Source organism: Chlorocebus sabaeus, chromosome 15 (assembly GCF_047675955.1).
Source record: "Chlorocebus sabaeus isolate Y175 chromosome 15, mChlSab1.0.hap1, whole genome shotgun sequence".
Lineage (NCBI taxonomy): Eukaryota > Metazoa > Chordata > Mammalia > Primates > Cercopithecidae > Chlorocebus > Chlorocebus sabaeus.
The window spans coordinates 8,945,669-8,973,100 of NC_132918.1; the positions used below are offsets into that span (position 1 = coordinate 8,945,669).

The 27,432-nt window shown below is 36.3% G+C and overlaps 1 protein-coding gene across 1 annotated transcript in view; it reads left to right on the forward strand.

The window, feature by feature from the left end:
* CCDC39 (coiled-coil domain 39 molecular ruler complex subunit) overlaps positions 1–27,432 on the forward strand; it is a 60,015-nt gene that overhangs the window by 25,409 nt on the left and 7,174 nt on the right. Inside the window, exons 9-15 of the mRNA XM_007972009.3 lie at positions 1,242–1,345; positions 1,985–2,117; positions 5,113–5,307; positions 6,224–6,388; positions 9,182–9,319; positions 10,915–11,123; positions 21,332–21,455. Of these exons, the coding sequence (XP_007970200.2) occupies positions 1,242–1,345; positions 1,985–2,117; positions 5,113–5,307; positions 6,224–6,388; positions 9,182–9,319; positions 10,915–11,123; positions 21,332–21,455 (1,068 nt within the window). The remainder of the gene's footprint in view (positions 1–1,241; positions 1,346–1,984; positions 2,118–5,112; positions 5,308–6,223; positions 6,389–9,181; positions 9,320–10,914; positions 11,124–21,331; positions 21,456–27,432) is intronic.

Sequence of the window (27,432 nt, forward strand, 5' to 3'; positions counted from 1 at the left end):
CTAAACATACTGAGCTTAATTAGGAATAAGCAGGGCATTTGAAAATCCAGTATATACAGGCTATGACAGATTATAGGCATATCTAGGGAGATAAAGGAAGGCAAAAGTTTTTAAAGGTAAAATGAGTAAGTTTACCTAAGTTGTTTAAAAATAATAACCCTTGGCTATAGGAATCAATAAGGGTAGTGTCAGTCCAAGGTTGATCAGTCAGTTACTGGGCAGATGTCTTTGTAGAAGGGTTTTTGTGCAAGGTTGCAGTGGTCTTTATGCAAGGCTGTGGTTCTGGCAGTGTCTCTTGGGATAGCTTTTGTTACTGGGCAAATATGTGTGAGAACTCTGTCTTCATGGCCTTCCCTAGCTCAATTTTGTCAGGGTTTGACACAAGTGATTCCATTTTGATTTTGACAACTTTCACAAATCTGTAGATCGCTTTGAATAGTATAAGCATTTTAACATTATTAATTCTTCCAACCCATGAACACAGGATATCTTTATGTCCTCTACAATTTCTTTCATCAATGTTTTATAGTTTTTCGTGTACAGATCTTTTTCTTCCTTTGTTAAATTTATTCCTAAATATTTTATTCTTTTTGATGCCATTGTAAATGGGATTGTTTTCTTGATTTCTTTTTTTGGATTGCTTGTTGTAAGTGTATAGAATATAACTGGTTTTGTATATTGATCTTGTATCCAGAAACCTTGCTGAATGTGTCTGTTCTGAGAGTATTTGGTGGAGAGTTTAGGGTTTTTGCAAAGGTCCTTAATGAAAAAGAATATTTGTATCTTGGATTTTCTGTTTTCATAATTTCGATTAATAGTAAAATGCAGTTTACTGTTGATTAACAGTAAAATGTAGTTATTAGGAGTCTGATGTATTAGAATCTTTTGAGATTTTTCAAATCCAATTAAACTTATAATTCTTATGAGCACATATAAGCTTATCTTGACTTTGGGGATGTGCTCTTTCTGAGCAGGTCTAGTGATATTAGACATTTCTGCATTTACTTTCAACACATATATGTTCTCTATAATTTTCTAGGATTATACAACAAAGCCGATTACAATTTGGTATCAGATCAGTATGGAAATCTGTTTATATATTAAATATAAGAAAATGGCTACTATTTTTATGGGTGTGATGTAGGTTAAAACTTAAAGTAGGCAGAATAAAACTCAGAAATGAAATTAAGTTATAAGATACAGAGTAAATATATAATTTCTGTCTGTTAACTAATACATAGCTGGATTCTTTAAAAGCCACTGTGAATAGAACTTCCAGTGATTTAGAAGCTCTGAGGAAAAATATTTCCAAGATAAAGAAGGACATTCATGAAGAAACAGCAAGGTAAGAAAAAAGCTATTTAAATATGTTTATGATTAATTCTACTATATCTAGAAAATTATTAAATATTTAAGACTACTTGTTGGTTAAATAACTGCAAGATTTTAGCTACTACTTTTTTTTTTTTTTTTTTTGAGATGGAATCTCACTCTGTTGCCCAGGCTGGAGTACAGTGGTGCGATCTCAGCTCACTGCAAGCTCCGCCTCCCAGGTTCATGCCATTCTCCTGCCTCAACCTCCCGAGTAGCTGGGACTACAGGTGACTGCCACCACACCCAATTAATTTTTAATTTTTTGTAGTTTTAGTAGAGACAGGGTTTCACCATGTTAGCCAGGATGGTCTCGATCTCCTGACCTCATGATCCGCCCACCTTGGCCTCCCAAAGTGCTGGGATTAGAGGCGTGAGCCACCGTACCTGGCCAACTACTACATTATTAAACCTAAAAAAATTTTACTCATATTTTCATCACAAAGACTCAGTAGCCATATTTTTATGGTCTATTAAATATGTAGTGGTAATAAAAAGGTTTACAGCAAAAAACCCCTTCAAGTTATACAAATAAATATTAGGATAAACTATTATTTGTTTGTATTAAATGCTTTTTAGGCACGTTTTCTATCTTGTGATAAACCTTCTTCAGGTTACAAAAAACTAAAAATCATAATGAGATAATACAAACAAAATTAAAGGAGATAACTGAGAAAACCATGTCTGTAGAAGAGAAAGCTACTAATTTGGAAGATATGCTAAAGGAGGAGGAAAAAGATGTGAAGGTAAAGTTTAGTTTTAATTTTTTTAAATCATAGAAAATTTAACAACAGTAAATTAATTAGACTCAGGATCAGAGGACGAGGAGGTCTTGTAAGAAGCTCTGCTTTTTGGTATGATCACATTTATAATCTGGTTTTGGACTTTTGATGCATTGCTTCTGAAGTTATTCTCAGTCTCTTCTCTTTTCTTCTTCTTCTGTTTTTTTTTTTTTTTTTTTTGAGACAAAGTCTCGCTCTTGTCTCCCAGGCTAAAGTGCAATGGCAAAATCTCAGCTCACTGCAACCTCCACCTCCCAAGTTCAAGAGATTCTCCTGCCTCAGCCTCCCGAGTAGTTGGGATTACAGGTGCCTGCAACCATGCCTGGTTAATTTTTGTATTTTTGGTAGAGATGGGGTTTCACCATGTTGGCCAGGCTGGTCTTGATCTGCCTGCCTCGGCCTCCCAAAGTGCTGGGATTACAGGTGTGAGCCACTGCACCCGACCAGCCTCCTCTCTTCTTAAACTACTAATTTTGATGTCTTTGTATTTATTTAGTTTTTATTTTATTTTATTATTATTTTTTTGAGATTGAGTCTCACTCTGTCCCCCAGACTGGAGTGCAGTGACATGATCTTAGCTCACTACAACCTCCGCCTCACAGGTTCAAGCAATTCTGCTGCCTCAGCCTCCTGAGTAGCTGGCATTACAGGCACGTGCCACCACACCTGGCTAATTTTTGTATTTTTAGTAGAGATGGGGTTTCACCATGTTGGCCAGGCTGGTCTCAAGCTCCTGACCTCAAGTGATCTACCCTCCTCCACCTCCCAAAGTGCTGGGATTACAGACATGAGCCACCATGCCTGGCTTGGTGTCTTTTTAAAAAAGTAGCTCCCCAACTGTGCCCTGGATTCCATTCCTTCCCAAAGCCTACTGTATCTGTGTCCCTGCCATCATCCATATATCTTTTAGTCTATTGCATATAAATAGCTTGAAAAGTGGCTTTGTTTTACAACTGATTTCTATATGATTATCACTGTTTTTTTTGTAATCAAATTGCCATCATCATCTACATTTCTGATTTGTACTTCTTCATCATCTACTATCTCTTTAACCCCTTAAAATCTGGCAAATTTTCTTGGTAAATGGCCTTTGAAATGTTATCACTTTGCTAACTCTACTGGCACCCTCTTCTACCTCAGTCTTTTTGGCATGTTGATGGCATTAAAGCCAATTTTGGAGGAACTGGAAAAGGCTGGTGCACCATTTCCTCTTTGAAAACTTCAGAATGAACTATAAGTGTGAACTTTAAGTGTGACCTGACACTACTACTTGCTTTTATGCATTTCGGGGGGTTGAAAAACGGGTAGTTGAAGATGGTGGCAAAATCTCCCAATATGAGGCTTATATCTCATCTGGCTCCGCTTATATTTGGATGGGATCCAACTTCCTCAGTGTGCTGTAAAATTTCTAAGTAATAAAATCATGCTGCAGTCTTGACATGAATGGTATTCAAATTACACATTATTTTTAAAAAGTTTTGGTGTTTTTTTCCTAAGAGCATGATTCCCTGTAACAGATGATATGTATTAGTAGTTATCAGAAACTTGTAAACATTGTGAAATTTATATGAAATAGACCTTTTCATCACAGAGAATTAAAAACTGCAGACATTTTTGAAGAACTAGCTAAATTAGAAAAATTAATATTAGTAGCAGGGTGTACTGATTGTTTTTTCAGCAGGGCTGTGTTCATAGTCTTGGGGTTTTCTTCATTGCTGTTGGTTTTTGTTTGTTTGAAAAAATCCCAACCCTATCTTTTTTGGAGATATACTGTGTTATTCACCACTAAGCATTGACTTTAAAATTTTGCCAGGCAATCTTTGAGAAGATCTTAAATCCATTGAAAATTGTCTATTATATGTAAAATAATGCATTGAATATCAGATTATATTTCTTGTTTATGCAAATATTTAAATGTACCAGTCACAGACTTGTTTTGTGTCATATTCAGGTTTGTTGGTTGCTAAAGGAAAATATGCTTATTTGGGTATAAGATCACGGAGGCAAATTATTTCAGCATTTAAGAATGATAATTTTCAATTGATCATGGCATGGTAGATCAATTTAAAGCCTAGAACACATTGGTCGTGAGGCTTCCAGGACAAGACAGGTTTGCTTCCTGAGAGAGGAGCAGTGGTATGGGGGACTCATTTCTATTTCCTAGAGCTGCACATGGTAGAGAGGCCAACTGGAGGCAAAGAGTGAGTGACAGGTAGTTCCTGTAGTGTGCTGGGGCCAGCTCCTACCAGCTTACAAGAGCCAATAGTTAAATTTTTAGAAATTTTCCTAAATACACCTATGATTAAAAATGAAAATATATAAAATCACAGTTAAATAAATGGCATTTACAAAAAAAGCAATACATACTCAGCACTCATTACTTCCAAATATTTTATTATTCTGTGCTCTTAAGGTTACTTAGGTCTGTTTTATCTGTATGTTGGAAATAGCACAAAATGGCCTGCTTCTGTGAATTTCTTCCCAACTCTGCCTTTAGTGAAATCATGTTAGTAGCATGAAATTGGCCATAGTGGGAGTACTTATACCATGGAAATCAGATTCTCCCCCTAGCCTCTCATCTCCTGGAGAGATGATGGTTAAACATTTACCTGCTTACCACTGGATAGTGCCTGAAAGGTGGGAGATTGAATGACGTGATTTCTTCTCCATAGCACTCTTAAGACTTTAGTAAACTCTGTGAATGTACAGGCTGTATGTTTCCAATGCACTTCATTTTTTGAGGAAATCAGTGGAATGGCCAACTGCTAGGCTAGGGGAGCATGGGATGAAATTAAGATGACAGGTCAAGGTGTATGACACAGGTGTGGGAAGAGCTTTATCTTCTAAGGGGCTAAAATGGTGGAGGGTTCAAATTTATTTGAGTTTCTAAGTTATTATGTTCATATGAAATACAACATTTCAGTATATTTAATTTCATTAATCACTTCCTTATTATCAGGAAGTAGATGTTCAACTGAACCTCATAAAAAATGTGCTGTTTAAGAAAGCTCAGGAGTTACAGACTGAGACAATGAAAGAAAAAGCGGTTTTATCAGAAATTGAAGGAACTCGTTCCTCTTTGAAACATCTCAACCATCAGTTACAAAAACTGGATTTTGAAACCTTGAAGCAACAAGAAATTATGTACAGTCAGGTAGATATTATTTTATGAATATCTTCCATATTGATTTATTACAGTTGTGATGGTCAAGATACACCATGTTCTAATAAAACAAAGAATTCTAAGTATTCTTGTGGAGGACAGACAGATGCTGAAGGTGAGACATCATGTTAGTTCAGTAGTAGGGTGAGGGAGCCTTAAAAGTTATTTTTTTCCTCTCAGTCTGAAATAAACAGGCAAGAGGAGAGAGAACTCTAGTTAGAGTGAGAATGTTGTTTTAAAGGAACCTGAGACATTTGCATCCAGAGTAAAACAAAAGAAGGCCTGAGATATCTGAAACTGAGAAAAAGTGTATGTTGATTCTTAGTTATGCACCACCACCCTCACTCCCATGCTAATAGAGTAAAAGCATTTTTTTTCAGTTTTTCCTTATTTTGTTCTATTTATATATTTGTGTTAATGTCTTACTATTCTCCATCCCTACATCTTAATCTAATACATATTCTTAGTTTTTAAAAATTACACGTTAAAATATAATATTAAGAATAATTAATTAGATGTTATTTGAACTTTTCATGGCTAACAATTAGTGACTACCTGTTTTGTATCCCTTAGATAATGTGTCCTCAGGAATACCAATTCATGTAAATCCAGTGAATTTACTGAGACTCCATCATGGTAGTATGATAAACATCCCCCAACTTTGTCATATTTTCAGAAGATTATTTCTGTGTCTATCATGGACCTTGATTGTTGAGATACAGTTTATTTTTGTTCCTCTTAGAGTGAAAAGGATTTTATCCTGAATTACTGAAAAACTAAAGTGACTTTATTACATGATAATGCCCAGTCCAAACTCATAAGAAAGTATTCACTTTGTTTTTACACTTATAGAAATGCTTTTGTTTGCTTCTTTGTAATAAATTTTTTTTTTTTTTAACTGTAACAGGATTTTCACATTCAACAAGTGGAACGGAGAATGTCACGGTTAAAGGGAGAAATTAATTCAGAAGAAAAACAAGCCCTTGAAGCAAAAATTGTTGAACTTAAGAAGTCTTTGGAAGAGAAAAAATCTACATGTGGCCTTTTGGAAACACAGATCAAGAAGCTTCATGTAACTTAGCCAAAATACATTTTATGTTTCAAATATCCTAGTCATTCTGTTTTAAGACTTGTTCCTAAGACTACTTTAAATAGGGTGATTGCCAGTCTACACACATATATAACAAATGTATGAACAATGTTCTCATTTTTGTAGTATTAGTGTGTAATGTTACCACTGATGATGCATTTAGTATATGCTAAATATTGTATGACATGCCTCTAGTATTTTATTTCATACAATTCTTACAAATGTGAGGAAGATACTATTATTTATTTTATAGAGTAAGTAATTTGTCCAGGTTATACAGCTAGTACACAGAGAACTATGATTTGACCCCTCCTGCATTTGACTTCTAAATACTCTTAAAGAGTACACTGTTTAGAACATTGATAAGTTCTAGTTTTCTATTTTATAACTGCCGTAAGAAATAACTTGATTGCCCTTTGTCTTTAAAACACCATCTAAAAAGAAACTGCTCTTTAATGAGTCAGTAGTTGTTATTCAAATCTTTACTTAGTTATAATATTTGAAATGATTGGATTCTGTTAATAAAGTAAGAATGTCTTTGTCTTTAGGAATTTTATTATGTTTATTGTAATATAAAAACTGTGTTAAAGTTTGACTAGAGAGTAAAAGTGAGAGACTGAGCATGGACCTGAATGGGGTGAGAACTTAGCAAGGTCTAAACGTTATTTACCACTGGAAAGACTATTGATGTATCCTCTGGTGGTTATAAAAAGAATTGCCCTATCCTTGAGGGCTGCAAAAGGTGGAGAGGTATTACTTATTTTTTTCTCTTATTTTAAGAAGACAAAATTTTGGTTTGGAGTAGTTTGTAGTCTGATGAAATATTTTAAAATGGTTATCTTTGCTTAGTGGGGAAAAACACTGGTTTTTGGATCAGATAGAACTAGTTTTAAATTTCAAGGTTATACCACTACTACTATTTTAACTTTTCTGAGCTCTAGTTTACTCGTCTATTAAATGGGGGAAAATTATTATTTTAGGACATTTGGGAGAACTAGAAGCAATTTATATCTTAGCACAATACTTTAGTAGGTACTCAGTATGTGGTATTGTTTTGTTTATTTAGAATATGAGAATATTAATGCTATACAATGTTAGAGGTATGACTTTGTTCCTTGCCCCTGGCCTAGAGTGTGTCTGTTTTGCTGTGTGGGGATGGTTATAGTTCTTTCCCCTTTGAACTACTCTGACTGCTCCCTCTATCATACCACTGTCTCTGGTTTTAACAGAGAGATACGTAAATTAATAGAAATGTAAGTGAATTAATAAATTATATTAAAGTTAGTTAGCCTTTGGTCATTATGAAGAGCTGCTCTTTTCAATAGTAGCAACAGATTGTAAAGTCATCCTGTATGCCCTCTCACATGCCACTCCATCTAATTTTACATACAGAAACTAGTTTCTTCAGGTTGAAAATCACATTGTTTTAACTCTTTTTCTCAAATTTAATTTCATAAAATCACATTTTTATGCAACAAATTTCCTTCTTACTATCTTGCTGAAATCTTAGGTCCCAATACTTCAGAGAAATACAGGCAATTAAAAAGACAGGAGAGGAGGAACTGATGGAGGGAGGAAGAGAGAGAAAGAGATCTTGGAACTGGAAAGTTCAGATTCAGGAAACAAGGGAATAAGAGCATAAACCTTATTCTGGGTTCTGGGTGGAAAGAGAGATATAAATAGGTATAAAACTAGAAAACTGGTATCTGCGTATGTATGATCTATTTATACATATGATGGAATTGGATCTAACCAAACATTTTTCTCTTTAGCAATATGCAGTTTTGTATGTAATTAATAATAGCTGACATTTACAGGGCAGTTCTATGTGTCAAGCACTGTTATACACACGCTTTGACAGTAACATCTTTAATCTTCACAATAATGCAGGAAGGTAGGAACTGTCCTCATCTCCATTTTAGAGATGAGGAAACTGAGGAAGAGTACATCATACTAGGGTCAGATGGCTAGTATGTGATTAAGGCCATCTGATTCTAAGAGCTGGTACTCTTAAACAGCACCCTATGCTTTCTCAGACTGTTGATGTCCTTACTATCTGGGACTTGCATAGAATCAAACAATGAACTCCAGTATGGGAGTGGTGAACCATGTAATGAGCCAGTGTATGCTCCCATCTCCTCATAAATGGCAGTCCCTAACACAGTCAGCCCTCTGTATCCACAAGCTCCACATCTGCAGATTCATCCAACTGCAGACTGAAAATACTCAAAAAAATGGGTGATTTGCGTCTGTACTGAAAATGTACAGACCTTTTTCTTGTCATTATTCCCTAAATGATATAGTATAACAACAATTTATATAACATTGACATTTTATTACATACATGATAATAAAGATAATTTAAAGTATACAGGAGGATGCGTGTAGATAACATGCAAACACTGCTATTTTATATAAGGGACTTGAACATCCATACCTGTTGGTGGTGGTAGTGCTGTTGTCCTGCAACCAATCCCCGGAGAATACTGAGGGATGACTGTGATTCATTAGGTTGAACTGGAAGTATATATTTCCTAGAATTACTGAACTCATACTAAATCTAAAACATCAATTGATGATAAAAATGAAAATGTTCCTATGTGACTATCCATGTATATTATATTAGAGACATAACAGGAAGAGAGAGAATAAAACATAGGATTATTATAAATATCTGAGTATATAATTTATGTAAGATACATATAATACAGTATGTATTTAATACTTTTGTTAATATTTAAAACATATATTTATATATCTTTTTTCTTTTTGCAGAATGATCTTTATTTCATCAAGAAGTCATATAGTAAAAACAGTGAAGAAAAACAGTCCCTTATGACCAAAATAAATGAACTAAACCTTTTCATTGACAGATCAGAGAAAGAACTTGATAAAGCCAAAGCTTTTAAGCAGGTGCAGTAAAATTGTATGCATAAATAGTATTGAAAACCATGTTTCCATGTTAATCATAGACAAATGAAAAAATATAGCAAATTATGAAAAAGAAAATATCACTATAATCATCATACCCAATATAAACAGTGTTAAAGTCTGTTATTTCCCTCCAGTCTTTTAAGAAATTTGGCTTTTTATGTTGTATTTAAAAAACTTCTATATATCATATGTATCCTAAAACATTATTCAAAAACATATTTGAAGGCTTTCTATAAGTCCATTGCATGAAGTTACCATAGTATATTTAACCATCCCCTATTTTTTAGATTTTTGTTTCTTTCCAATGCTTGGCTATTGTAATAGTACTACATGTATAATGCAGTTGTTCAGTTAGTTGTTCATTGTATAGTTCTATTCAGTTAGTTCCTTTGGATAAATTCATAGCTATATAATTATGGTTCAGAAAGAAATGAATATTTTTAGTGTCTCAAAACTATTTTTAAGCCCAATTATCTACTAGAGGGTACCTACCATTAATACTTCTATCAGTAGTGTGTAAGCATTCTATTTTATTCACTACCACTGAGGCTGGATGTCCTAATTTAGAAAATTGTTGCCAATTTGATAGTCAAACATGGTATCTCTTTGTTTTAGTCTGCATTTTTAAAATTGGTGGTTTAAAAATATTTTAATGATAAATTTTCAAACATTTATGTTTAAATAAAAATGTTTAAAACACTTTTCTCTGTTATGTCATGTTCCATATTTTTTTCTTTGGAGCTCTAGTTTGTATTCTTGGCCCATTTTTCCACTGGGAGGTTTACATATATAAATTATAAAAAATTTTCATATGTAAAAATATTATCTCTGTCATAAATATTGTAAATATTTTCACCATTTACCTTTACATTTTTATTCAGTGTTTGTGACATAAAAGTTTTTTTAAACATCAAATCTTTTAGTTTTATTTTCTTTTTAATTTTTATGCTTATAAACTTCTTGGTTACACTACAAATCAGACAAATGTTTACTATTTCTAGTAGTTACATTGATTTCATCTCTTAAGATTTTTCATTCATCTAGAATATATTTTTGGTGCACGTGAGATGTTAAGTATCTAATCTCTCCAAATGAAAAGCTATGTTTATGAAACAATAAAATCTTATATTCTGGAGTGTTTTTCTTCTGGGGTTTCTATTCTGAAAATTGATTGATATGTGTACTCTTATGTCATAAAATAAAAATATATTTCCACATTATTTTGTGAGATTCAGAGTATAAAAATGGCCATTCATAGGGCTTTATGTTTTTTGGATAGTGTAAGTTTAATTTCAGGAATAACTTCTTCCCTTTGTTTTTTATAACAGCAAAGCTTGACTTTAAAATTGAATTATAAAAAAGATTTGGAATAACTATAAACCCTTTTCTTAAAAAAAAAAAAAAGGCTATGACTCTGATCAATTTAATTTTAGCCCTAGTTAATATCTTAGTCAATGGTTAAATTAGAAAAATATATATATTCAAGTTTTACTTATATAGCCATAAAAGGAAAAATATTTTGGTTTTGCAATAAAAAATAATTTCAATATTTGACTATTTTGTTATGTTGATAGGATTTGATGATAGAGGATAGTCTTTTAAAACTTGAAGTTAAGCGTACTCGAGAAATGCTTCACAGTAAGGCAGAAGAAGTTCTTTCCCTAGAAAAAAGAAAACAGCAATTATACACAGCAATGGAAGAGCGAACTGAAGAAATTAAGGTTCATAAAACAATGCTTGCATCACAAATAAGATATGTTGATCAAGAACGGGAAAACATAAGGTAATTTTTAGTTTTAAAACTGCTGAGGAATTAAAAAAAAAAGTGAGGGTGATGTCAGGAGAACTGGCTGTGCATCTTTTTCTTATTCATTTGAAATGGCTTTTCATATAAGAAAGACATAGGGCATGTTATAGCCATAAATCTAGGCTCTTCTTTTGATTAATTCTTCATTCTTTAGGCTGTCCCTTTTACATTAAGATCACTAATCTACTTGGAATTACTTTTTATGTATGTTTTTTGATAAAGTCCAATAACATGTCTTTTTAAAAATAGATATTCAGTAGCTGCATCTATTGAAGTGATTTTACCATAGAGATTTTGTACATCTTTTATAAGATTATTTCTGGCTACATGTTTTTTCTTTAATGTTACTGTCAATTTCATTTTTGGTTTGTTGCTGGAAAGTAGAAATGCAGTTAATTTCTGCATATTAAGTATTCAGCAACTTTGCTTAACAATCTTGTTCTAACAATCAGTAGATTCTAATTTTCTATAAACTGTATTTCATTTATATTATTTTCAAATAATAATGTTTTATTTCTTGCTTCCCAATCTTTATAACTTTTCTTTTTTCCCTAGTTCAATACTGAAGAGCAGTGTTGATTACAGGTATACTTGTCTTGTTACCTGATCTCAAAGGGAAAGCTTTCATTGTTTTTGCATTAAGTATAAGGTTTACCGTTGTTTATTTCTATTTTTTAGATACCTTTTACCATATTAAGTGAGCTCCTATCTATTTTTATCCTTTACTAAGAGGTTATTTTATTTAATCAAGAATGGATGTTGACTTTTATTATATGCTTTCTCAGCACTTATTGACAAGATGTAGCTTCTTCAATCTGTTAATGTGTTTAATCATATTGATCAATTTTTCAGTCAAACCAACCTTACATTCTAGAATAAACCCAACTTGTCTGTTTCATACTGTCTTTTGCATACATCTAGATTTTGTTAGGGAATATTTTAATACAATTTTTGCATCTATGTTCATGTGTACAAATGACCCATAATTCTCCTTGCTCTACTGTCCTTGTCAGGTTATCAGGCTATTAAGGTTATGTCTGCCTTCATAAAATGACTTTTGTGTATTTCTTATTTTTCTGTACATGGAATATGTTTCTAAGAGAGTGGAATTATATCTTTTTTTGTCTTTCAAAGACCTCACTGGAAAAAAAAGCCATTGGGAGCCCGAAGTTTTCTATGGGGGAACATTTTCAACTATTAGCTTATATACTGGTTATAGGACAATGCAGATTTTGTATTTATTATTGATTCTGTTTTGGCAAGTTATATTTTTTCTCTAGGAAAAATTTTCTATATTCAAATTTTTAAATTTATTGCCAGTTATTTATAATTTATAAATTATAAACAGTTGTTTATAATTTTATTTAATAGTTGTAGTATTTTTAGAGATGACTTCTTTTATATTCCTGACATTGGTTATTTGCGCATTCTTTTGGGGTAGGGTAATTCTCACAAGTTAATCAGTTTTAACATTATTTGGAAAGGATCTTATTGGTATCTTCTACTGTCCATTATTTCATTAGTTTCTGATCTTGCCTTTACTACTTTTTCCTTCTTTTATATGGGGTTTTAATGTTCTTTTCCTAAATTCTTCAGATGCTTAGCTTATTAATTTTCAGCTTTGAAGTCTGAAAAAAAACCCTCTGAGTATTATATTAGCTGCATCCCACCAAAAATTAATACTGCCATTTTTTTCTTTTTTGCCTTTCCTGTTTTTCAATTGTCATAGACTTTACTTTTTAAACTTTATTGAGGTATACTTGAGATATATAAGTTGCACATATTTAAAGTGTACATTCGATAGGTTTTAACATATGTAATATACCAGAGAAACCATCACCACCATCAAGATAAGGTATCCGTCACCCCTACAGGTTTCCTTGTACCCCATTGGAATTCCTCCCTTCAGTCCTTCCCCAGTGTTCATCTCTCCAGACAACTGATCTGCTTTTCATCCATATAGTTCGGATTGCATTTTCAAGAGTTTTATGTAAATGGAATCCAATAGTAGGTCTGCCTTTTGTCTGGCTTTTTTCATTCAGCGTAATTATTTTGAAATTCACCCATGTTGTGTATATCAATATACATTCATTCCTTTTTATCAGGGGTTGACACACTTTTTCTCTAAGAGCTAGGTGAGTAACTTACAGTTCCTTGCAGGCCATATGGTCTTTATTTTTTAATTTTTTCCTAAAATTTTATTTCAATAATTTTTGGAAAACAGGTGGATTTTAGCTACACAGATAAGTTCTGTAGCAGTAATTTCTGAGATTTTGGTGTATATGAACCCAAGCAGTGTACACTGTACTCAAAGTCCTTTATCCCTCAGGTCCCTCTCACATTCCACCCCCTACAAGTCCCCAAAGTCCATTTTATCATTTTTATGCTCTTCCATCCTCATAGCTTAGCTCCCGTTTATAAGCGAGAACATACCAATATTTGGTTTTCCATTCCTGAGTTACTTCACTTAGAATATGGAGTCCAGCTCCATCCAAGTTGCTGCAAATGACATGATTTTGTTTCTTTTTGTGGCTGAGTAGTATTCCATGGTGTATTTTCTTTATCCACTTGTTGGTTGATTGGCATTTAGGCTGCTTCCAGTCATTGTTTTAATAACTCAACTTACTCAACTCTGTCATTGTGGACTGAAAGCAGCCATGACAATATGTCAAAAAATGAGCATAGCTATTTTCCAATAAAACTTTATGAATATTGTAATTTTAAATTTTCATGAAATATAATTCTTTTATTTTTCTAATCACTTAAAAATTTAAAAGTCATTCTTTGCTTGTGGGCTATCCAAAAACAGGTGGCAGGCAGGATGCTTTGCTGACCCTGGCTTTCTCTGGTTAAATAGCAGTATTCCATTGCATGTGTTTACTCCAGTTTGTTTATACATTTACCTGCTGATGGACATTTGAGTTCTTTAAAATTCTTAGCTGTTATAAACAAAGGTGCTATGAACATACGTGTTCTTGGTATGAACATATGCTTTCTTTTCTCTTGGATAAATACTTAGGAGTAAAACTGCTGGATCATGTGGTAGGTATATATTTAACTTTTCAGGAAACATTAAGAAATTGCCATGTATTCATTATTTCTGTCTTTCCAGCTTTTCACTATTTTTACTGAATTTTGTTTTGCCTTTTATTTGGAAAGTAAACATTCTAATTTTAATTATTTTGTTGGTTATTCTTAGATTTAAAAGAAACTTTAATCATTTCTGTATGAATATTGAAAATTGATTAGTTTCTATTATTTTCCCCTTCCGAAAAATACTTTTAGCATCTTTTACCTCTTCTTTTCCTCTTCCCATCTTTCACATATTGTTGAAATACTGATGATAGTCTCTTGCTATTGTTTTTAATATTATGTCTTTACTTTTTAAAAAACTCCTTAATGTGCACTAAGCTGTAGATCCAAATGTCAGCAATAATTTAAAATTACCTATGTGTTTTGTTTCTTGATTTAATTTTTTTTCATGTATCCCTTGTCATCATTCTATTTTCTTGGATTTCATTTCATTTTCTGGAGTATGATTTTGAATGTTTTTTCAAACTGATGTTTTCTGAAACTGCAGTCCTTGTATGTTTAATATATATTTATTCTCCCTTAAACTTGAATGTCAGAACATTGTAAAACTTTGACTACAGTGTTGTTTATGAGAAGTCTGATTATAGATTAATGACATTTATTTTGTAGGGAAACTGGTCTTTGTTTTCTTTCTGGAAGCTTTGGGACACTCTATCCTTGGTGTTTCATAATTTTTTGTATGTTTCTGGGTGTTTTGTCATTTTAAAGTTTCTCTTGCTTTACCCTTCCTGGGTGAACTCTTTCAGTGATTAAAAAAAAAAATCTTAGGTTCAGGGGTACACGTGCAGGTTTGTTATACAGGTAAACTTGTCATGGGGGTTTGTTATACAGATTATTTCATTACCCAGGTACTAATCCTAGTACCCAATAGTTATTTTTTTGTTTCTATCCCTCCTTTCACTCTCCACCCACCAACAGGTCCCAATGCCCATTGTTTTCCTCTGTGTCCATGAGTTATCATTTAACTCCCACTTACAAGTGAGAATGTGCCGTGTTTGGTTTTCTGTTCCTGCATTAGTTTGCTAAGGATAATGGCCTCCAGCTCTATCCATGTTCCTGTGAAACACAGTATCTTATTCTTTTTTATGCTGCATTGTATTTCATGGTGTATATGTGCCACGTTTTTAAAATCTAATCTGTCACTGATGGGTATTTACTTGATTCCATGCCTTTGCTATTGTGAATAGTGCTACGATGAACATTTGTGCACATGTGTCTTTATGGTAGAATGACTTATATTCCTTTGGGGATATACCCAGTAATGGGATTCCTGGGTTGAATGATACTTCTGCTTTTAGTTTTTTGAGGAATCACCACATAGCTTTCCACAGTGGCTGAACTAATTTACATTCCCAACAATATTGTATAAGCATTCCTTTTTCTCTGCAACCTCACCAGCATCTGTTATTATTATTTTTTTTGACTTTTTAATGGTAGCCATTGTGACTTGTGTGAGATGGTATCTGTGGTTTTGATTTGCATTTTTCTAATGTCTATTGAGCTTTTCTTCATATGCTTTTTGGCACATGTAGGTCGCCTTTTGAAAAGTGTTCATGTCTTTTGCTCACTTTTTAATATGGCTGTATTTTTTTCTTGTAAATTTGTTTAAGTTCCTTATAGATGTTGGATATTAGACCTTTATCAGATGCAGAGCTTGCAAAAATTTTCTCCCAGTTTGTAGGTTGTCTGTTTTCTCTGTTGATAGTTTATTTTGCTGTGCAGAAGCTTTTCAGTTTTAATTATATCCATTTGTCACTGGTTTTTGTTTTTTGTTTTGTGATTGCTTTTGGCATCTTCATCATGAAATCTCTGCCTTTTTCTCTGTCCAGAATAATATTGCCTACGTTGTTTTCCAGGGTTTTTACAGTTTTGGGTATTACGTTTAAATATTTTATCCATCTTGATTTTTGTATGTGGTGTAAGAAAGGGGTCCAGTTTCAATCTTCTGCATATGGCTAGCCAGTTATCCCAGCACCACGTATTGAATAGCAAATCCATTCCCCATTGATAGTTTTTCTCAGTTTTGTTGAAGATGAGATGGTGGTAGGGATGCAGCCTGATTTCTGGGCTCTCCTGCTGCATTGGTCTGTATGTCTGTTTTTGTACCAGTACCATGTTGTTTTGGTTACTGTAGCCCTGTAGTGTACTTTGAAGTTGGGTAACATGATGCCTCAAGCTTTGGTATTTTTGTTTAGGACTGCCTTGGCTACTGAGACTCTTTTTTGGTTCCATATGAATTTAAAAATTTTTTTTTCCTAGTTCTACAAAAATGTCATTGGTGGTTTGACAGAAATAGCATTGAATCTGTAAGTTTCTTTGGGAAGTATGGCCATTTTAATATTGATTCTTCCTATCCATAAAAAATCAGCTTTCTGCTGATTTCTTTGAGCAGTGTTTTATAATTCTCATTGTAGAGATCTTTCACCTCCCTGGTTAGCTGCATTCATAGGTATTTTATTCTTTTTGTGTTGTGTAATGGGATGGCGTTCCTGATTTGGCTATTGGCTTGGCTGTTGTTGGTGTATAGGAATGCTGGTAATTTTTATATGTTGATTTTGTATCCTGAAACTTTGCTGAAGTTTTCTATCAGCTGAAGCAGCTTTTGGGCTGAGACTATGGGGTTTTCTAGATATAGAATCATGTCATCTGCAAACAAGGATTTAGATGCTCTTTTATTCTCTTGCCTGACTGCTCTGTCCAGGACTTCTGATACTATGTTGAGTAAGAGTGGTGAGAGAGGGCATCCTTGTCTTATGCTGGTTTTCAAGAGGAATGCTTCCAGCTTTTCTCCCTTTACTGTCATGTAGGTTTGTCATAGATGGCTCTTATTATTTTGAGCTATGTTCCTTCAGTACCTAATTTATTGAGACTTTTTAACATGAAGAGGTATTGAATTTTATCAAAAGCCTTTTCTACATCTATTAAGATAATCGTGTCATTTTTGTCTTTAGTTCTGTTTATGTGATGAATCAAATTTATTGATTTGTGTATGTTGAACCACTGACAGCTTGCCCTATGCACCTTGAAAAGCAGGCACTCAATGTCAGCCCATGAAAGCAGCCACAGGGGCTGTACCCTGAAAAGCCACAGAAGCAGAGCTACCCAAGGCCTTGGGAGCCCACCCCATGTATCAGTGTGCCCTGGATGTGAGACATGGAGTCAAAGGAGATTATTCTGGAGCTTTAATGAGTGCCTGCCAGGTTTTGGACTTGCATGGGGCTTGTGGCCCCTCTGTTTTGGCCAACTTCTCCAATTTGGAACAGGAACATTTACTCAATGCCTGTACCCCCATTGTATCTTGGAAGCAACTCACTTGTTTTTTATTTTACAGGCTCATAGATGGAAGGGACTTGCTTTGTCTCAGATGAGACTTTGGACTTGGACTTTTGAGTTAATGCTGGAGTAAGACTTTGGGGGATTGTTGGGAAAGTATGATTGGTTTTGAAATGTGAGGACATGAGATTTGGGAGGCACCAGGGGCAGAATATGGTTTGACTCTGTGTCCCCACCCAAGTCTCATCTCCAACTGTAATCCTATGTCGAGGGAGGGATGTGGTGGGAAGTAATTGGATATTGGTGGTGGTTTCCCCAGTGCTGTTCTCATGACAGTGAGTTCTCACGAGATCTGATGGTTTAAAAATGTTTGGAAGTTTCCCTCTCTTGCTTTCTCCTGCTGCCTGGTAAAGATGCTGCTGCTTCCCTCTTGCCTTCCATCATGATTCATGATTATGTTTCCTGAGGCCTCCCCAGACATGTGGAACTGAGAGTCAATTAAATCTCTTTTGTTGTAAATTATCCAGTCTCAGGTAGTATATTTATAGCAGTTTGAAAATGGACTAATACAATGGTTATTCCTTTAACTGTGGTGTAGACTGAGTACAGTCAACAGACTTCTTTTCTGGATGTTTTCACAGGGCCAAGGCTTTGTGTGGGGTCTTTATTTGTAGCTGACTTCTTATCTTTGGTTTCACAGGAGGATATGTTAGGAAGTTATTTTTGGTGTTGAAGCTTTGGGGTGTGATCCAATAGGTGGTGCTTAGGTGTAGTGGTCAGTAGGTAGGCTCTTGCTTGGCTGTGTGGCTCCTCTATATTTCCTCACGGTTGCATCATGCTCTTTCTCAATGCTCTGTAAGTGTGGGCTCCTCTCTCACCTGAGTGCTGGCTGTAGATCATGGCTTGGTGCTACTGGGCTGCCCACCACAGCTCTGGGGTGATCTCAGGGTTTATGTTTCTTTCCCAACTTGGAGGCAGCAGAGGAAGGTACCTTAGTAGTGGTTGTGGCTGAGGGTCTTTTGGTTGTCTCCTGAGGGCTTCATCCCAGAGAGGTGCAGGTCAGCATTCACTGAGTGCAGTAAACCCAGGATGAGGTGGTCTGTGCTATGGGCCCAAGCTGGGGACACCCTGCCTGGTGATGAGCAGTAGGGGTTTATGTGATCCATGGGAGATGGACTGGCTTCCTCTGCTTGGGTGGATTACAGCTTGTTGCAAATACAGATGAGGTACTTAGGGTCTTTGCTCCTTGGTTAATCTGAGGATAGCTGGGGTAGTACCACTGCAGAGCCAGTGGCAGAGGCTTTTGGTTGCCCCTGGCGGTTCTACCTCTGAGCAACATTTAGCTGCTGTTACTGGTAGTGTTCAGCTGGTGGGGTAGGAGGCTGTAGTGCTGGTGTGAGCTTGTGGCTTGCTGGGGAGCACGGAGTTAAGGGAGTCGGGGTAAGACAGTGGTGTCTTCTCTGCATGGTGCCTGTAGTGTGCTGTAAGCTCAGGCATAGTCCTCAGGTTGTTTTTTCCCCAAATCAAGGGCAGCAGGGATAGAACTGCTGCTGTGGTCGTGGCAGAGGGGCTATCATATGCCTCAGGGAGAATCCAGCAAACTCCAGTCCACTACCAGTGGGTATGCTCAGCCATGGGCGGAGCAACCGTTCTGTGGTCACGGGCTGTGGCCCCTGTCTGGTGAAGAGTCGGGATGGGGGTTCCCAGGGAAGAGGGGCTGAACTCCTTTCTGTGTGGTCTCTTTTAGTTATTTCATTCAAGTTTTTCTTCACGTCAGAATATTTTTCTATTTAATTTTTTTCTTACCATCATAGTCTCTGTTTTCTCCATTTGTTGCTCACTTTTAGTAGATGTTGGCCCTTTTAGGTCTGTCCTCCAGGTTTATTTTTTCTACTTGTATTTTACTTTCTCAGATATTCTTTCTCTCCCCCTATTTCCCTCTCCTCTGCCTCATCTCCCCCCTTGTCTCTCTCCAGATTGCTCATTAAATCTTTATTCTTCACTGCTCTTACATTGAAAACGAAAACTTATTTGCAAGCACTGTTGTTCTTTCACTAGTCCTTTATTTTCATAGCAGCCCATCTTGTTTTATGGGTGTTTTTGGAATCAATATCCTCTTATCTTTTAGAGGGTACTAATTGGAAGACTGAACTATGTCTTCTATGCATTATGTGTTAATCTCAGGTCTGTTCTTTGTTCATTTATGCTGTTTGCTTTCCATAAATGTTTGATGGTCCTTTGTTTTCTGTTAATATTAATAAATTCTTATTAATTGGTGGATATTGGCAGCTAACTGGTAAGGGTTTCCTCTGCAATTAAGCGGATTTCTGGTTTTCTCCAACAGATTACTCCTCTAAATGGGAGGGCTGATTGTAGGCTCTGAGCTAGTTTGTCCTGTAAAGAGCATAATAGCTATTAAGCAGGGTTAGGATTTCATGGTTACAAAAAGTTAGGAAGTGTTTGAGTGATGAACACTTCCTCTCATTCCTAAGTAGAACTGCCTTTTTCATTTACTTCCACTGTTGGGGAAGCCTAGACTTACTTCATGTTTTTACCTCTTTCTCCAGCTTCAACATGTATGCTAGGAACTGTGGTAACTTTCTGGTTATCACTGGAGCAGAAAGCATTCCTGGCATTTCTGTATGCTTTGAGGGGTTGAGGGGAATGGCCCAGAGGTGTTGATTATAGCCTCACAGATCACTCTTGTTCTTTTTCTTATTTCTGAGTTTGATTTTTTTTCAGACTTCTTTGGTGGAAAATGGCTTCTGCTTCTGCAGTGGTCTTCCATGTTTGTATCTATTTTTTTTTTTTTTCCATTAATCTTACCCCATCTGTTTTCCACGAATTCATGAAAAAATATTGTACCTTTCTGGTTCTCAGAACTGCTATGTTGCTGTTTTTTTAAAAATATTTTTTTATTTTAGAAAGGAAGAGCAGTATACTGTGATTGGTCCACAATCTTGAAGTCCAGCAAGGTTTTATGATCACATACAGGATGAGTAAATATTTTCTGAGGAAATGAGTGATAATTAAAAATAAGAAAAACTGTAACTTCTGACACTAAACATATTTTACCATGAGTTTTCTCTAGCAGTAGAAAAACGGGTAGGTTGAGGATTTCTTTTTCATCATGATAGCTTACTTTCATGAGTTTGTGGCAGGCAATTGTGTCACTCTCCATATTGCCATGCATATGTTAAGATTACTAAGTTCTAAAAAATAGCTCAAAAATATAAATTTACTAAAATAAAAGGAGAAATTAACCAATAGATTTAAGAATCTGAATCTGAATGCTGGAAGACAATTCTCAACCGCCCTGTTTGCACTATCTTTTTAAACACGTTTGAATAGCCAACAGCCTTAGAAACTAGAGGTAATATCTCCTTCTGGAGCAAAAGTTAGGCATGTTTGCTTATTCCCCACTATAAAATATTTGGGTTACCTAGGCTTGAGATTCCTCAGCTGTGATGCAAATCTACCATGTGCAGCATCCACTTGAGCCCCTTCTTGCCCCCATGGGATGTAGGGAGCCAGGGGAACCAATGGCCATGTCATGAGAAATAAAGTCCTTTGTCTCTGAAACAGGAATTGTGTCTTTTGCCAGCAAAATACACAGTGAAACTGTGGCAGGCTAACTTGTCAGCTTTCAAGTAGGGTAAATATCAGATCCTTCACACCGAATTATTAAAATGTGAGAACAAATTTAACCTGTTTTAGTAGTAACACAAATCCAAATGTCTTCAATAAGAACACCTGATAGTCCTTTAAAAATTTAAAAGTATGTTATTCATTTCTCAGTGCTTTTTTTTTCTTATTAGCACTGAGTTTCATGAGCGGCTAAGTAAAATTGAGAAGCTGAAGAATAGATATGAAATTCTGACTGTCGTTATGCTGCCTCCTGAAGGAGAAGAGGAGAAAACACAGGCCTATTATGTAATAAAGGTAATTTTAATTGATTCACAGTTATGATGGTATGTTTTCTTTGTTAACTCATTCATTGTAATCCTCTGAATTAAACAAAATAAAAAACAAAAAAACAAAATTGCAACTTTCCCTCCATGAAATCTAGCAACTATTTCACTTAATTAGGGCCACTGTTACACTTAACAAAGGCCAAAACATTCATTCCTAAATGGAGATACTGAAAGCGCTATTCATTCTATATACCTCCAGTCTGTGAGGTCAAGCACTGCCCTCTGATTCCCAAAACTTACTGCGAACTTGCTCCAGAACTCTTCCTCTTTTGAGTTCAGGTCATTCTACTTGACCATTCTTTGACACTTTTTTCTTTTTCCTATTATTTGTGGCATGTCATTTCCCCTAGTCAAGATTCGTAATCTTTTTAAGACCTATTACCACTCTAAGTGTCTTTGGTATGCATGTGACAACCTGTTCAACACTTGAGGCTTAAAGCTTTCCTTGACTTCACTATAGCCACCCACTCTTATGCCACACCCTGGCTGGACCTTAGTATTTCTTGGAGCTACACCACTTCTGAATTTTAAACTCCAGTTTACCATTATAGTCCTGGTAAGGCAGCTGTTCAGAGAAGAAGATGGCGCTTCCCTGCCCTCATATTATAGGGAGACAGACCAGGTGAATCTTTTTTTTTTTTTTTTTCCGATGTTTGACAGTAGTCTGTCATCCCACGGTTATCTTTAACCCATAAGGGGAAATTCATTAAGTGATGTGGAATTGAATGCTATTCCCTTTCTAAGCACTGCTATAGTCATTTTTCCCATGTAGAAAATACCCTGAACAGGAGTAATTTCCTTTATAGAAAGGTCTAGGATATTACTCAAAATGCTACAAACAAGGGATGGAACTTGTAACTTTGACTCATTTCCCTGTACCCTACATGAATAGGGGTGAGATGATCTTCCAGTTCATACCTTCAGAGAATGGCTCTTGTGGATGCTCTCTCCATTTGACTTCTACCAACTTAATTAGCCAAATTTTCTCCTGTAGCTCTTCTTCAAATCTGCCCCTAACAAATACAGCAAGTATGGTATGCCTGTCACTTTGTTTAAAATTCTGCCTTTCCTATGAGAAATCAGTCCCAGCTCTCAAAACGTTCTTATTACTTGTCAGTCTGTAATACCTCAGGCTTCTGCCCAAACACGACTTTTATCCTCTCAGGTTTTAAAAGTTCCTGAAGGATAAAGGGTAGGCTCTTTTTACGTGTTGGGAAATAGGGAGATGTTGCAATTCCAATTAAGTTTCTCTACCAAGTGGTGTGATGGGTTACCTAAAAGTACTGGTGTTAAGTGTGCCTTTGTCCATATCCTACCACTGCTTAGACAAGTGTCCAGGAGTAAGCTACTTAACCGTGTGAGGTCTAAGTTTTCTCACTTGGAAAATGAAACAGGTAATACTGTTACTCTTGTTGGGAGAAATGAGAAAATACATGTAAAGCCCTTGGGATGGTGTCTGGCACAGAATGAGTCCTCAATAAATGTTAGTTATTATTGTTATTACTGTGATGATGCTGATTAACCTAACTCAAAGGAAAGCAGGCACATTTTATATGAAGAATATTCCTTCTGTTTACAGTGAAAGTGCTGGATAAATATCAGAATAATGATTATCTTAAATGAACTGAGGCTATCAGAGACTTCCTCAGTGTCCTGATGCTGTATTTCTTATCTTCCATCTTATCTGGGATCCACAGCTTGGCACACAGTTATTCTCATTTTTTTGTTGTTGTATAGCATATTTACACTTTTTACTGATAACACTTCACAAGTCTCAGATGTGTAAAAATGAAACTTAATAACTAAACTCAGTCTAGCTTATATCAGGAAAAATTATGGCCTGAAAAATAGAGAAAAGCAAACCATGGGTGCAATGATGCCAGTGCAGGGTGAAACCAAAGTGCTGGCATTTTCTAGTGGGCCCTCCAGGTATTATCTGATTCTACAGGAGTGCACACCTTCGACTCTCTACTGACTAACTTATTTTACAACTCTGTAGGTATAGATGGTAACTTGTAGACAACTGATAGTAACACAAGTGATTCTTGCTGCTAACAATGTAAATGAATTTTGGCCAGCAGAAATACAACTCTGCTCTGTAGAAAAGATAACCCAAGCATTAAAGTTGATTACACTAAAATATATTAATATGTTTTGCATCTACCAGCAAATTCACTTCAGCATTTCTGATTCTACAGGTCTATAATATAAAATCTGTTCTTCATATTCTTCTTTGAAATAGTCTGAACATCTTACTGGCTCTTCATTAACAAGTTAAATAAAACCTTTAATAAATGTTCATTTCATATTTGTATGAGAATTTTTAACTATTTGAAAATAGTATCTTGGCATTTTCACTGCTGGGAAAAACCTTGCCAATTAGAAGTTAATTTTTGTTTTTTCAATGTAAATCTGTTTTTCAATGTAGTGGATTCTGTTTCTTGATGTAGTAGATTTAGGATTTAAATATAGTCAATTCAAAATTTTTTCCCTTCCCTATCCTTCTTACGTTACCTACAAAGGGATCTCTCCTGATGGATACATATATTGTTTACAAACACATATTGTTTATGACTGTAATAGGAATTTGATTACAATGCTAACCACTGTTGTCTTTTCTGAATGTTGTGGATTAGGCCTCAGCAAAACTATGCACTACAGCCAAATGCTGCCCACCACTTGTCTTGTAAATAAGTACTGGGATACAAAATACACTTATTCATTTATACATTGTTATGGCTGCTTACATGCTACAATGACAGAATGAAGTAGAATGACGCATAAGGTCTAATTACTATCTGGCCCTTTACAGACAAAGCTTGTCGAGCCTTTTTATTAGTTTCTGAGGGCTGCTGTTACAAACTACAATAAACTAGATGGTTTAAACAACAGAAATATATGTCTCGGGCAGGGCGCAGTGGCTCACGCCTGTAATCTCAGCACTTTGGGAGGCCAAGGCGGGTGGATCACGAGGTCAGGAGATTGAGACCATCCTGGCTAACACGGTGAAACCCCGTCTCTACTAAAAATACAAAAAATTAGCCAGGCGTGGTGGCAGGCACCTGTAGTCCCAGCTACTTGAGAGGCTGAGGCAGGAGAATGGCGTGAACCCGGGAGGCAGAGCTTGCAGTGAGCCGAGATCGCGCCACTGCACTCCAGCCTGGGCAACAGAGCAAGACTCTGTCTCAAAAACAAAAAAAGATGAAGGTGTTGATAAGGTTGGTTTCTTCTGAATGCTATGAAGAATAACCTGTTCTATGCCCCTCTCCTAGCTTCTGGTGGTCTGCTGACAATCTTTGGTGTTCCTTAGTTTATAAATGCATCACCCTGAAATCTGCCTTCATGTTTACATGGTGTTCCTTCCTGTGTCTCTTCACATAGTTTTCCCTCTGTCCAAATTTCCCATTTTAATAAGGACACCAGTTATATCAAATTAGGACCAACCTAATGACCTCATTTTAACTTGACTATATCTGCAAAGACCCTATTTCCAAATAAGGTCACCTTCTGGGGTACCACAGGTTGGGACATCAACATAACTTCTTATAAGGGACACAGCTCAACCCATAGCTCCTGTCTTTGGTCTTGTAGTAAGCTCCTGTCTTTGGTCTTTGTTCTATGGGGCATACATGGCTTTTTCATCAACTTATCTGACCCTTAAGGGCCAAAGTGAAAAATATAATTAGTAACCAATGAAGGACTAGTACTTTTCGAACCTCATTTCCAAGTTTCTCTTAGTCTTTGCAAGGAAACAGTCTAGTTCTGACCACAATTTAATGAAACTGTCCAATTAAAGTTACTTGAAAATTTTGGACAGAAACTTTTGAAAGATATATCATCTCTGATTTAGAAGTGAATGGAATCAGAATTTTAGAACTTCAAGCTATACATGGAATTATATCAGGAATTGGCATAAAATGAACAAATTCAACTCCTTCATTTGAAAAATGAAGAAACTGACCCAGTAGTCCACAACTAAAATCTGTTTGGCTCATTCCAGCTCGGTCTCCCACTATACTATTATATTTCAAATGAAATGGGGTTACCAATTTGAGACTCACAGAAATTAGATATAATTTCTATAATTTTTTTTGCTAAACTTTTTAAAATTATGTAATACTTATCACAAAGTATGTGTAACTAATGATCTGAAGCACAATAGAACAAATGCCAGTGAAAATGTTAAGAATGGAAATATTACTAATAAAACTTACCTTTACAATTCCCCCTGCCCTGCTGCAGGCTGCTGTGAAACTGACATATAAGCAGACGGCACTCCCCACAGCTTCCTACCCATGTAAATCACCTGAGGAACCACAACCTCTCTGGCCCTGGGCCCATAGCTGGTGCCATTTTGAGAATTTAATGCTGGGCTGTGCCTTAAAACACTACTGCAGCTACCACCTGTCCAAGGTGGGAGAGGGGTGACCAGGCACTCCAGTGCACCCCTAAGACAATTCCCACGACCTTGCTACTGGCTGTTTGAGACGGAGGTGTGAGAAGACTGCACTCCTCACAACTTCTTACCCACCTGCACACCTCACCTAAGAGGGACCCTGCACTCTCTGGTTGCAAGGCCACAGCCAGCACCATTTGGAGCGTTTAATGCTACACTGTGCCCCACATTTGGGCCAAGTGCAGGCTGACCTGCTGCAGCTGTCTCCGATCCAAGGAGGGAGAAAAGAGACCAGGCACGCCCATGTACTCTGGTCACAATTCCTGCCACTCCACGATGGCTGCTGTGGGACTTCCTACAGCTTCTTACTCATGCTGTTGCACCTTTGAGAAAGGTTGCACCCTCCCTGGTGGCAGGCCTACAGCACAGCCACCACAGCCCATACCTGAGTATTCTGCCAGTGTCTCGGGAACCACCCCATCTCTGACTGTCACAGCCAGCACCTAAAGGTACTACAAAGGGGCCTGAGGACTAGTCTGCTGGCCCAAACCCATCCCCCAAGTCCTCAAGTATGCCATCCAGGGGCCCAGATAGTTACTAGCCCAGTGCATCACTGCTGGCACATATCAGTCCTGCTATAGTCTGAAGTTGGGGCAACTTAACCTACCAATACCACCACAGCTGACACCCACTCACGTGCACTACCAACAGGCCAGAGGACCAGCATGTCCAACCCATTGCAGCTACCAGCAACACCAGTGTGGACCTTCTGGGTTCCAGTGAGTTGCTTTACCACCACTACTGCCATTACCTGCATCACACCAGCTGCCCAGGGGCCTGAAAACCCGCCTACATGTCTGGCCCATCATTCCCACTACCAACATCTGAGCAAGCTACCCAGAGGCCCAAGAATCAGCCTTCCAGGACCCACTAACACCAGTAACAGCACAAGCTACTCTCGGACCTAAGAATAGATACACTCAGCCCACCACTGCCACCAATGGGGCCCAAAGACAGGCTTACCTGGCATCCTAGACTGCAGCAAAACTTCAACAAAGGTCAACTAATAACCATACCTTAAGTCACTGAGGAAATCACAGATACCACTGATGCTGTGTACTGCCTAAGAAATCATACAAAGACCACACTACCACAGGCACCCCATATCAAAGCATCAACTACATATGTACATCTTCAGGAGAAAATCCTCTCCTAGGAAAGCAATTTCAAAAAAATGAGCAGAAGCAACTGTTACATGAGATATGCATCTATCAATGGAAGGACACAGGAACCATGAAAAAGCAAGGAAATGTGAACCACCATATGACAACTGTTCAGCAATAGACCCCACTCAAAAAGAAATCCTTGAAATGCCAGATGAAAAATTCAAAATATTAATAGAAACTCAATTAGATGCAAAAGAAATCTGAAAACCAACACAAAGAAATCAGAAATCAATTCAGGGTATGAGCAAAAAACTTACCAGGGAGATATCTTAAAAAACAAAACAAAACAAAAAAACAAACTAGAACTGAAAAACTGAAAGAAC